General features: G+C 51.2%; 4 protein-coding genes across 4 annotated transcripts; 3 read left to right on the top strand and 1 right to left on the bottom strand.

The window, feature by feature from the left end:
* Positions 1 to 287: 287 nt before the first annotated feature.
* PHYSODRAFT_515343 (hypothetical protein) lies at positions 288 to 1,073 on the top strand (the record flags this gene model as incomplete). The annotated part of the gene is made up of 2 exons (XM_009534214.1): positions 288 to 536; positions 624 to 1,073. 2 exons carry the CDS (start codon positions 288 to 290, stop codon positions 1,071 to 1,073), a joined length of 699 nt encoding a protein of 232 aa, XP_009532509.1.
* Positions 1,051 to 1,731, top strand: PHYSODRAFT_515705 (hypothetical protein; the record flags this gene model as incomplete). The annotated part of the gene is made up of 1 exon (XM_009534213.1): positions 1,051 to 1,731. The coding sequence occupies one exon, from the start codon at positions 1,051 to 1,053 to the stop codon at positions 1,729 to 1,731; it is 681 nt and encodes a 226-aa protein (XP_009532508.1).
* Positions 1,732 to 7,234: 5,503 nt separating this feature from the next.
* Positions 7,235 to 8,512, top strand: PHYSODRAFT_336628 (hypothetical protein; the record flags this gene model as incomplete). The annotated part of the gene is made up of 1 exon (XM_009534212.1): positions 7,235 to 8,512. One exon carries the CDS (start codon positions 7,235 to 7,237, stop codon positions 8,510 to 8,512), a length of 1,278 nt encoding a protein of 425 aa, XP_009532507.1.
* An 808-nt stretch (positions 8,513 to 9,320) lies between these two features.
* On the bottom strand, positions 9,321 to 10,796 carry PHYSODRAFT_303920 (hypothetical protein; the record flags this gene model as incomplete). Its single annotated transcript, XM_009534211.1, has 4 exons — positions 9,321 to 10,101; positions 10,161 to 10,264; positions 10,534 to 10,683; positions 10,713 to 10,796. The coding sequence occupies 4 exons, from the start codon at positions 10,794 to 10,796 to the stop codon at positions 9,321 to 9,323; spliced, it is 1,119 nt and encodes a 372-aa protein (XP_009532506.1).
* Positions 10,797 to 11,212: the final 416 nt, after the last annotated feature.

Below are 11,212 nucleotides of genomic sequence, written 5' to 3'. Positions count from 1 at the left end.
TCTGCGGACGCCCCACCGGGAACGAAGGGTTTGGACAACCGGTAGTCTGTCCTAAGTGCGACGCGCTCAACCAACGTGGCCCAGCGACTGCTCCAACCACTTCTGACAACTCCGCTGCTACGAGCACCCCCGGTTCGGCCACTGATCTAGCTGTGGAGCTTTTGGACAGCGAGTCAGACATTGAGCTCGACGCATCGCAGCCTCCTCCTCCTGCTTCTTCACACGCGGTTGGACGTCACACGCAAGCAGTGAGCAGTATCTCAAACCGTCGGAAGGTTGTTCGGTGGATGGAAAAGCACGAGGAGACGCAAGGCGTTAAAGGCATGTTTGCAAAAGCTGTCGCTGCATTTCCTACGATTTTCAACTCAGAGACAGCGTCGGCCAACCTAGCCAAGGCGATAGACTGGTGGGCGAAAAAGGACCTGATTTTGGGGGCCGAACGAGGCGTAGTTGCCGTCTCGGCGCGACGACGTGGTGGCAGGCAGCGTGTCAGCACCAAGGTGATCAGTGGACGAGGCCGCCCTCGCAGCGCATGGGTTACGTGGCTGTACTCGAAACTTCTTGACGAATTCGATCGTTTACGCAAACTTGGCGTTAAGTTTGAGCCACCACTACTGCTGTAGCTCGCGAAACAGCTTTTGCGAGACGGGGAGGGCGAGTATACTCATATGAGCGTCGATGCAAAACAGGCTCTGATCATCGAGAAAAACAAATCGCGTTGGATCCAATGCTTCATGGAGGCCCATCAGATTGTTCTGAGGCAGACCGGCAAACGACAGCTCAGCCAGCTCAAGATCCTGCATATCGAGAAAGAGGTTGCATTTCACCTTGGAGAGTTGCAGCGTGGGTTTGCCGACGGGTCACTGGACGAAAATGCAATCGAAAATATTGATGAGACGCATTTTGTCATTGATTTCGACAATGGAATAACTTTGGGCTTCTCAGGCGAAAAACAGATTAAGTATGCAGACGTCGTGTCGGGTGGCGAAGGAATGATCATGGTGGTGCGGCTCTCGGGAGGTGCAAGCGCAAGAATCCCCCCCCCCCTCAATGATGATCTTTATGAATGCTGAGGGGAAACATCCTATCCGAGGCGTACCCGATGACACTCCGGGCGTGTGTTATCGATCCAGTAAGAAAGGATGGATGACACAAAGACTTTTTCGAGAGTATCTGAGTGAAAGGAAAGCAATGCGAGCAGATCCACATGGCCGCAACAAGACCATCTACCTCGACAACTGCTCTGGCCATCTCGAAGCCGACCAATGTCAAGATGAACTCAACTCAATCAATGCAGATCTCCAGTTCTTCCCTCTAAATGCCACCGACTTGTGCCAGCCAGCAGATTCCTTCATCATTGCGAAGATAAAAGACGCAAGGTGGAACGCGAAAAAGCTGAGTCTGATCAAGGAGAACTGTTGGCAAAATAATATTCGCATGGACGGGTCGTGGTCGGGCAAGCTTCAAAACCCTGGCAAAACGTTTTTCCTTCAGCTTGCAGCCGACGCAGTCAGAGATGTCAATCACCAGAAAGACAAGAACGGCATGTCCTACGCTCGAAAAGCGATGATTCGCTGCGGATTGTCGCTTGGAATCGACGGAACCTGGTCTGTAGCCCAACTCTATCCTCATCTCCAAGATGTAGTGGCGAAGCATCGTGCCCACTTCGAAGGCGAGCCTGTGACTTCAACTCCAGATACACAAAAGAGCAGTACAGCTCCAGGTGAATAAGAGGTGAGACTATTTTCGTGCTACATAAATAGTCTTAGTCAATAAATAGTCTCAGTCAGACTATTTAATGTAAATAAGCCCAGACACCACTTACAAAAAATAGTCTCAGTCAGACTAATTACCGTAGGTACTGTACCGTAGTCTAATGGTTCTAAGCGGACTAATTGATCAGTTGTATTCATTTGTTCTGTGTTGTTGGTCATGTAGAGCCTTCGTAGGCTGACGTAAAATATGCACTGATTGATTTCCCACTCTGAGCTTTGTACTTACAGTACTTGTTGTTGCCTGATGGACCTCATCTTTGTTTCAACTCGTAGCAGCTCTTACAGGCTGACTGTTTTGAGTACTTCGCAGGGACGACGCACCTGTGCTGATCACTGCTGCGGGAGTCTTTTGGTGCGTTTGGCTGTGTCTGGATTATCATCTTCTTGCGCGGAGAGGGTTCTTCGGAGTAATTGGGAGCAGCTGCATCGGACTGAGCTGCTGGTGACACCTTCCGCCTTTTGGACCGATTTTCAAGGCGACAGCGGAGAGCATTGATGGACAGTGTCGACCCAGGTTTGATACGTTGAAATTCCTCGAAGATCATCCTCCATTTTCCAGGTGTATTTTTTCAAACGAATCCGCATAACTTCGCAGGTGCTGTTTGGTCCCAGCATCCATGACTTCGGGCAGCACACGAGGGGACCCTGGTACTGCAGCGACTACAGACGCAATCGTTTCACCGTTCGTGACAGCGCTTTTACAACTAGTCTCTGGAGCCAATTGCGCGTTGGCAGCGAGAAGTACAGGCTCGCGCAACGCGGTACCACTCGCCTCGCTGTTCGACAACTTCAGGCCTACGTGTAGACGAGGTGAAGGTGCATTCGCCACTTCGGTCGGCTCTTGACCTTCATTATCACGATTTCGGCGCAACTGTCGTTTACCTAGTGACTCCCAACGCTTTTTCAACCAGGCCGTCGACTTCGGTCTAATTTCCGGACAAACACACGACGCCAATTGGTACACATTGTAGTACACTTGCTTCACCTTCTCAGACGAGTAGCGTAGCATCGTGAATACCTCCTCCTGCAACACTCGTTCATCTCCGGACGAGGTGCTGTCATCAACAGCTTTCACGGTGATAGGGATCATGGCTGTACTTGCTTTTGGCGCGGGGCTTCGTGCTATCTGCTCGTCAACGGCCGACAGGCGACGAGAGATTGATCTAAAACTTCGCTTTCGAAGATCGAGCGCGGGATTGTCGATCTGGTCAACAGCACAGTTAAATAGTATAGTCGCGACCACCTCGCACGTATTCCACGGTTGACTCGACGCCAATTGCTCCCCTCGAACCTCCTTCAGCAAGGAGAACTCGTGTGAGGAGAATTCATTTGTGGATTCGTATTCTGGGTCCAAACGAAGAAATGTTACAAACTCAGCTCGAGAGGTCTGCTTTCGATTCACACGTGAGCGCACGAGAAGCCGCCGGATATCTGTAGTCGGAGCATGCTGATCTAGCATCCTCCCTTCGGCTCTATCAGTTCGCAGGCGGATTAGATCACTCAGTCTTTCCCATGGTCTGTTCTCGTAATTGCTGGATACTCCAGCACGATACGACGGATTATACAAACTGGAACCTTGGCGCATAATTAGCTCGTACATGAACTCAAGCTGAGGAGAGACAGGAAATTGCTCGCGACCCAAAACTGCAGCAAGGCACATCGTCAAGAAGTCAAACTAAAAAAAACTCAGGATTTCTTCCGAACTTGGCCCCTACTTTCAAATTGTGCTAGACACCACAGCATTAGATACGCATATAGTAGAATATTATCTGCATGCAATTACCTGCAAGAGGAAGATGTCGAGTATACGAAGGCCCGTTTCGTACGATACAATACGGTCTAAGAGCTTGCGGAGTTTGGAATGAACTGCTTCGAGCTGACTAGTCGAAAGTACTCGTACCCTGCCGCCATTCTCGACGTATTCAGCCTTGCCAACAAATAAATCTCCTACTCGGATCTGGTTCAGGTTGCTAGCTATGCATCCTTGCCACTCAGGCTCTTTGACATTGAGGCTTGAAGCTGGAATCTTGCCCAGAGCGGTTGAAAACAGTGTAGCCATTTCTTCGGGCTCTCGTATCTTGTGGTCGGCCGTGTAAATAGCAGAGGACAGCTCAGTCGCTAGCCATCCCCGCATGACGTGATCCTTTACCTTCTCTGTGAGCCTTTGGATTACGTGGAAAGGGTCTTGTTTGACTACCAATGCACCGTTGAAGACCTTGTCGATGAGGCTGCGTGTGCCGTTGGCGTGGTCGGTTATACAGATGCGAGATTCAAGTGGTTCTGACGCTAATCGCGCGGCCACAGGTTTTAGAATTGCCGCAGTTTCAACGTGATTTTCTGAGTACGTCAGGCCACGAGCAACAATTTGACCTATTTCATTTTGGGCAAGTAGTAGCATACGTACCTCGCTTGATTGATCTTTCTTACCTTGAGCACCAAATACTTTGAGTTTGCTGCAAAACTTTTCAGAATGATCTAGACGAATCACTGGTTTGATTTTGCACTGTGTCATGTGGGCTTCAAGCAAACGAGAGCATATTTCAGTCTGGGTCAGCCATATCTTTTGAAGAGCCTCATCATCAAGACATGCATTCGCTTCCATGTATTGCTCCAATGACACTAGCATAGGAGGCGAATAGTTTGTTTATTTTTGCCTTCGCTTCTCCACCTCGACACCTGCAACAGATAAGAGAGCATAATAGCGTCTCTGACGACAACGGGTACGCTGCTGCTTGCCCCAGATATGCCTCTTGTCGTTAGCATGCTATCATAAACAAAGTTAAACAGCTCGCGTGATACACCCGTTTGATAGGTTAGAAGGTAAGGGAATCCTAGCAAGAGTTCTAATGATGATGCTAGATACTCATCGTCGATAGTTGAAAATGTGCGTGTTGTATGAGGCCCGGTACAGCGATACCTTGCATAATACAAAACAGTATTGTGATCGACGTCGTGTACGTACCGCTGCAAATACTCCTTCACTTTTGGCTCACACAGACACCCCTCAACAACGCATTTTGGAACGCGGCTAGTGCGAAGGCACTCCGGGGCCCAGGCGAGCGTAGGGTGGCCGTGCCATGAGGAGAAAAGTGAGTCCTTCTTCTTCTAGGGAAGCTGCAATTCAGGAGGGAACTTCGTCAGGGCGATGGCGTCCCGCACAGCAACGAGTGCTGCGGACGCCTTCTTGCCCATGTGAAAACAAATAACGACTGTTCCTAATAAAAAAAGCGGCGGGCCGCTGGCCTAGCGGCCCGGGAATAGGGGTTAAGCCCCTCAAGTTCATATGCGATTTAATAGAAAAGTCCCACTTGCTCCGGAGCCAATCTCGCTTGCGTTGGAGCTCCCCAATTTAACCCAAAATTCAACCTACCCAAAATTATTTTTGAGGATAGAGCCGTGCGACGTATCTCGCCGGTCTGGACTGGAAATGGTGCAGATGTCTCCGTTTGGACGACAGTCGTGTACAGAGTAGCTAAAACGTATTGTACCACAAAAGCCGAGGTCTACGTTTAGGATTAAGCATACTGTAGCTAGTTGATGGCTTTACCAGCCTTGTGTATCGAACGTTGCTAGCTACTGATATCAACTTGTCTAATGCCCCCACCACAATGCTGTAAGAAAATGTGTTTATGGTCTTCTAAGTATCGGTAGTCATCATAACAAGATTTCATCCGGATCTTCCGCACACAAACTTGCGAGCTAAACTTACAGCGGATTCGGTTGACTCTACAAACTTGTTGCTTTGTTTTTGAATTGAGGTACATTGTTGTCACTTAGTTCTTCCTAACGACTACAACGACCGGTCCCGCAGATGCTAACCCGTCATCTGCAGGTTGGGGCTCCTACTTTGCGTATCGCCTCTGTTGTGTCTTCCTTACTCTGCGTCCGCGTCAGGCTCTTCAGCCCCTCCAGTGAAATATGCATCCCGCCAATGCCTGAGGTCACCGTCTAAAAGATGGGACCCGGCAACAAACTTGCTGCATTATATGCTATCGCAGAGAGCAAACAAGAGGAACACTTAAGTACTTAGTGAACTTCTCATTTCGCTATTATAGCAAATATCAATGTAATTGATCAGCTGCAAAACAACCTCTTCACAAAAAAAGTTGCTGGACACGCATGCCCTCGCTGTAGTAACAAGCCAAACCCATCAAGTTGAAGTCCTACTGCGCGCTCAAGCGAGCGTCATCTGCAGGCGCCGGGGCCCGTACGTTGCGTATCGCCGCTGTCGCTTCTTCCTTAGTCAGGCTCTTCAGCTCCTACACCGCCAGTGACTGAGGTGAGGTCTCCGTATAAAGGAGAATGACTTCGGCCCAATGGATAGCTTTGGTTTTTTTTGCTGATCCCAGCCTGTTGCAAGGGTGTTCTACAGCGCACTGCATGCACTACACGCAACTGTTTTGACATGCACATGGAGCAACACTGCATGCACTACGCGCAACTATTTTGGCATGCACATGGAGCAACACTGCATGCACTACGCGCAACTATTTTGGCATGCACATTGAGCAACACTGCTGACACCCACACAACCAGGGATAACTCACTAACCCACTATACTGCGGTGCTACCGACGGTAGCTAACCGCCCGTCACGTTATCCCCCCGCAAAACAGAGCTCCAGCGCATTCGCTACGAATCTCTCTCAATTCAAGCCGAGCAATGCGTCTACTGTACCATTTTACATTACTAGATTGCAACACTGGCTTGCAACCCAAGCCGAAGCCGATGGGCTGCAACAATAGCCGATCACGCTACTCACCGAAAACCGAAATCCTCACAATGCACTCACCGAAACAACTCTCATAACAGTATCATTGATGTATGGAATATTCCGAAACGTGACTCAAATTGAATCTTTGTGCAAAAGGCGATACCAATATTACATTGGCATACGCTTCTCAAGTTCAGCCGCCACGGCATTAAGCCGCAAGATTGTTTTCTAGCGGTGACATAGAGTAAAGCAGCAATATCTGTCGGCGATGCTTCGTGCAGCGTCGGCTGTGCGGGCTCAAGGGACGTTGAGGTCACGATGGGCCGGCAGTATATTTATTGGTAGGCAACGACACCTAGACCGGCACTGCCGTCGTTTCGTACACGCAGTGCCCTAATGACATCATTGGCTACATTAACGATCTGTGTTGTGCTCGCGATGGCCAAGTCCACACGACACAAATCCTTGTATCACCCACCTTTTTGCACAATTTTTTATTTATTTTGAGTCGCCTTCCGAAGTTTTCCCTTTCCTCAAACCAAAAATTTGTACAGGTTCAAATCTGCGATCTACGTATCACAAAGCACGTGTATTTATGCGCAAGTTTTTGAACAAGTTCATGGATCCCTTTCAGTTTGATTATCCAACACATTTTTGGCTCAATCAAATATTTTAGCCTTAGCCAATCAGATCAAAAATGTCCAGACTTTTTTGAAACAGAGTAACACTTGGCCAAAAACTAAAATATGTGGCGCCCCGCGTCGGTACCTGTTGCTGCAGCGGCCGCTGCTGCAATCACGGCGCTCTCCGTGCGTCGCCTCGCCTCCTCCTCCTCCCTATCGCGCGTAATTCGCCGTGCTCCTGGCAGCGTGGGGGACCTTGTCTCGTCCTTGGAGACGCCCTGCCTGCTGGTGGACCTGGACGCTCTGGAAGACAACCTCAAGCGTCTCCCAGAGTCGCTGAAATCTTATCCGCACGTCGCGATCCGTCCACATGCCAAGGCCCACAAGTCCTCCTCAGTTGGACAGTTGCAGCTGCAAATGTCTCACGCAGTGGGACTCTGCTGCCAGAAGGTCGGAGAGGCCGAAGCCATGTTCAACGGCGGCGTGCGCGACCTGCTGCTGAGCAACGAAGTGTACGGCGAGAGGCGCTACGAGCGCATGGCGCGGCTGGTCCAGGGCGGCGCCCAAGTGACGCTCATCTTCGACAGCGTCGAGACGGTGCAACAGGCCGCCAAAGTCGCGGAGGACACAAACGTCCACTTCCGCGCGCTGGTGGAGGTGAACGTGGGCCAAGACCGATGCGGAGTGGACACAGTGGAGGAAGCTGTCCACCTGGCCAAGACGATCGACTCCTTCGCCCCTCGACTGCGGATGGTGGGCATCCAGGCGTACCATGGCGCGGCGCAGCACATTCGTAGTTATGATGAGAAGAAGAAGGTGATCGCTGCTGTGGCTGAGAAGGCCAAGACTGTGCGTGACGCATTGCTGGAGCAAGGCTTGAAGTGTGACGTGGTGACGGGCGGAGGCACGGGCACGTACCTGCTAGAAGCGGCCAGCGGAGTGTTCACCGAGGTGCAGCCGGGCTCGTACCTGTTCAATGACGCCGACTACGCGCGCAACCGTGGACAAGACGGAGAGTTTGTGCACGACTGGAAGCAGAGTTTGTACGTGCTGACGGCGGTCATGAGCAAGAATGACAAGGCTGCGGTGCCGCGTGCTGTCGTTGATGCTGGAACGAAGGCGGTGTCGCTCGACTCTGGATCGCCGCTGGTGCACTCGTTCGTTGGTGGGGAAGAGTTGGCCACCACGCTCGAATACCATGGCGGAGGCGATGAGCATGGAATTTTGAAGCCTCAGCTCAACGCTATGGGGAAAGTAACGCTTCCAGCTCTCGGCAGCCAGTTGCTCCTCGTTCCTGGGCACTGCGATCCTACCACCAACATGTACGACCACCTTGTGGGTTTCCGCGGCGACCGCGTTGAACACGTCTGGGAGATCGAGGCTCGCGGGCCTGGCAACTAAGCTATACGACTACCTGTACGTGGCCAGCTCGTGCGGCGTCGTTCCGTTTGCTCTTAGATGTGGGTTTCTCCAAGGTGACACGGCCTATCATGAGAGCTGGAAACCTGAACGTAAAATAAAAGGATGCAAATACTATTTACATTGAGTAGCAGCCGCTCACTGACTACCCACCGATTCCTTCATTTAGCCGGAACCAAATGAAATTTCCGAATGCCTCTTTTACAAAGCATGGATGTAATTATCTTCCCACATACAGCGCCACTGATGTGCCATGTTGTACCAGGCGATAATTACGACGACGCCATGGTACTGCTGGGGTGGTCAGCTACAGTACATGTACCGCCGCCACCTATGAGACGCATTATAAGTTATAATTTATAGCCAAGCATTCGTCAATAACGGACTTCGCAATCGCTCCATGGTTGGTGCTACGGAGCTCACATCCTGGTGCATGTAAGGCTATCTAACTGCTAGAACTTCTATAGAAGCGCACATGTAGGCCTACTGGACAGCATCCATTGCACAATGGATGCTGTCCAGTTCTTACAAATTCACGCGTTTATTCGCATCCTTCGCTAGTTTTTCCCAACTCCAGCAGCACAACATTAGTACCGTCAACGTACTGACCGCCAAAACATCCCCAATTCCGGTGCCAAACCACAGGCCTTCCACTCCGAGATGGCATTGAAATGCCAGGTACACTTCTACAGGTATTCCAACGCCGTAGTAGGCCAAGGCGTTTGTAATCGCTGCCGATTTCTGCTTTCCAGCTCCCCGAAAGATGCCTTGCGTAACGCAATTGAGACCATCAGCAACTGTAAGAGGGGGACCAGATCGCCATCACCTTGGAGGCAAGCTCCGCGCTGTCACCGGCGGAAAGGAACAAGCGGGGTATTACGTCGCTGAAGCGGTACAGTACTAGCGCAAACGTAGACGCCACCCCAAACGTGATCCGGAGCACTACGGTTCGCGCTAGCCTTGCCTTGTTTGGGCAGCAGGCGCCCATGCAGTTGCCTACTCGAATGTTGGCAGCGACCGAAAGTCCTGAGAAAATCGTGTAGACGAGCAGATTCACGTTCACCAACACTGAGTGGGCCGCCACAGCCACGACACTTTCCGGCAAAAAGCCAGACAGGATCGAGAGCGCCTCCAGTCCCCACATTTCCATCGCATTCATCAGCATCCCGGGGACTCCAAGGTGCAGGAACACTTGGAGGTGACTCGTGGCGATCTTGGAACTCCAGGGGGAAACCCACCACTGCTTCAAATGGTGAGGCCGCCACATGAAGTACGGGATCAGACACAGCGGCAGAATCATATTCCCGAGACTCCTCCCAATTGCAATACCGTCGAAACCAATTGCAGTGTGGTACGCCAACAAGTACCCAGATCCGATGTTGACAGCGTTGCCTACCACCGCGATGATGACGAGGGGCGTCAAAATATTTTGTGCTTGTAGCGCCTTTCGCGTCAGCTCATAGGCGTAGAGGAACGGAATCCCAGGCAGCATCCAGCGCGAAAAACTGGCCGACAAGCGCGCAACTTCAGCGTCTTGGCCCAGCAACGTGAGAATTTCTTCAGCGTACCAACTCGTGGTGAAGACCAGCAAGAGATTGGCGGTGAGCACGAGGACTCCAGTCTGGAGTACTCTCCGATTTTATCCAGGCGCTGCGCTCCGTAGGCTTGAGAGCAGAGCGTATCGAGCGCGGATGCGAGTCCCAGCCCAACCGCAGTCGACATGCGCGTCAGCAGCTACGTTCAAAGTAGAGTCACAAGTCCAAAGTCGGCATTAGGATACGACCTGGTCTCCTGCATGTGTGAGTAAAATACAATATCATACCATTATCGAGAAGGTGGCAGCATTGACGTATTCGGGTGCGTCAGGCGAGTCCATGTTACCCGCGAGAACGATCGATATGAACCCCGGTAAAAACAAGAAAAAGGTCGTCACCATCCACAAACGGAGGTGTAAGTACAATAAATGCAAGAATTGTGTGGGTAGATGAGCAGTATACACGCACCACGGGTCCCACGAGCTTGAGCAGAGTTTTGACCTCCTCGGTCGTCTGGAGCTTCAGTTCTTCCGACCGGTAGCGCTCGCGATGACACGAAGGAGACGTAATCGTAACGAAGGGCTCTCTGTCATTGCCTTCGCCTCGGTCTACCAGCACCTGGATCATAGGTATCGGTACACTATCACCTTCCCGGAGAAATCCACAGTGTGGGGCAAGGAGCTCGACAAGCACTCGACAACCAGCCAACCATCAGGACGGACATACCACATCTCAATGCGAGCATGTGTAACATGCGCGTTGGTTTTAGATACCGTACTTGTCCAAGGGAAACGCCTGGAAGATCCTATACCCCGGCACCGTCGGGATGCCACCCGCTGGCTGGGATTGCTGACCGCTTTCTCGCTCACTACGGATTCAGAGCGTGTGCGTACATTTCAAGTGAATGGATAGCAGCATGAAATCGATGCGCTTTATCCAGTCCGAGCTGAACGTGGCGGATAAGGGGCAACTCATCCTACACTTTCACGGGAGCAGTGAATAGTTTGAAGCATGTACACGTCGGACACTGAGCGCTATCTCAACTACGTTTTAACTGCAGTACAGCAAGCTTCTCACCAGATCTCAGGCAGTAATTAACGGCACCAAAGTTTGATGTCGCTACTTTTCGATCTAGCGAATGCGCCAT

Source organism: Phytophthora sojae (genome assembly GCF_000149755.1).
Source record: "Phytophthora sojae unplaced genomic scaffold PHYSOscaffold_7, whole genome shotgun sequence".
NCBI classification, from domain to species: domain Eukaryota; phylum Oomycota; class Peronosporomycetes; order Peronosporales; family Peronosporaceae; genus Phytophthora; species Phytophthora sojae.
The sequence above is the reverse complement of the archived record's forward strand: the minus strand, read 5'-3'. Positions and strand labels throughout refer to the sequence as shown.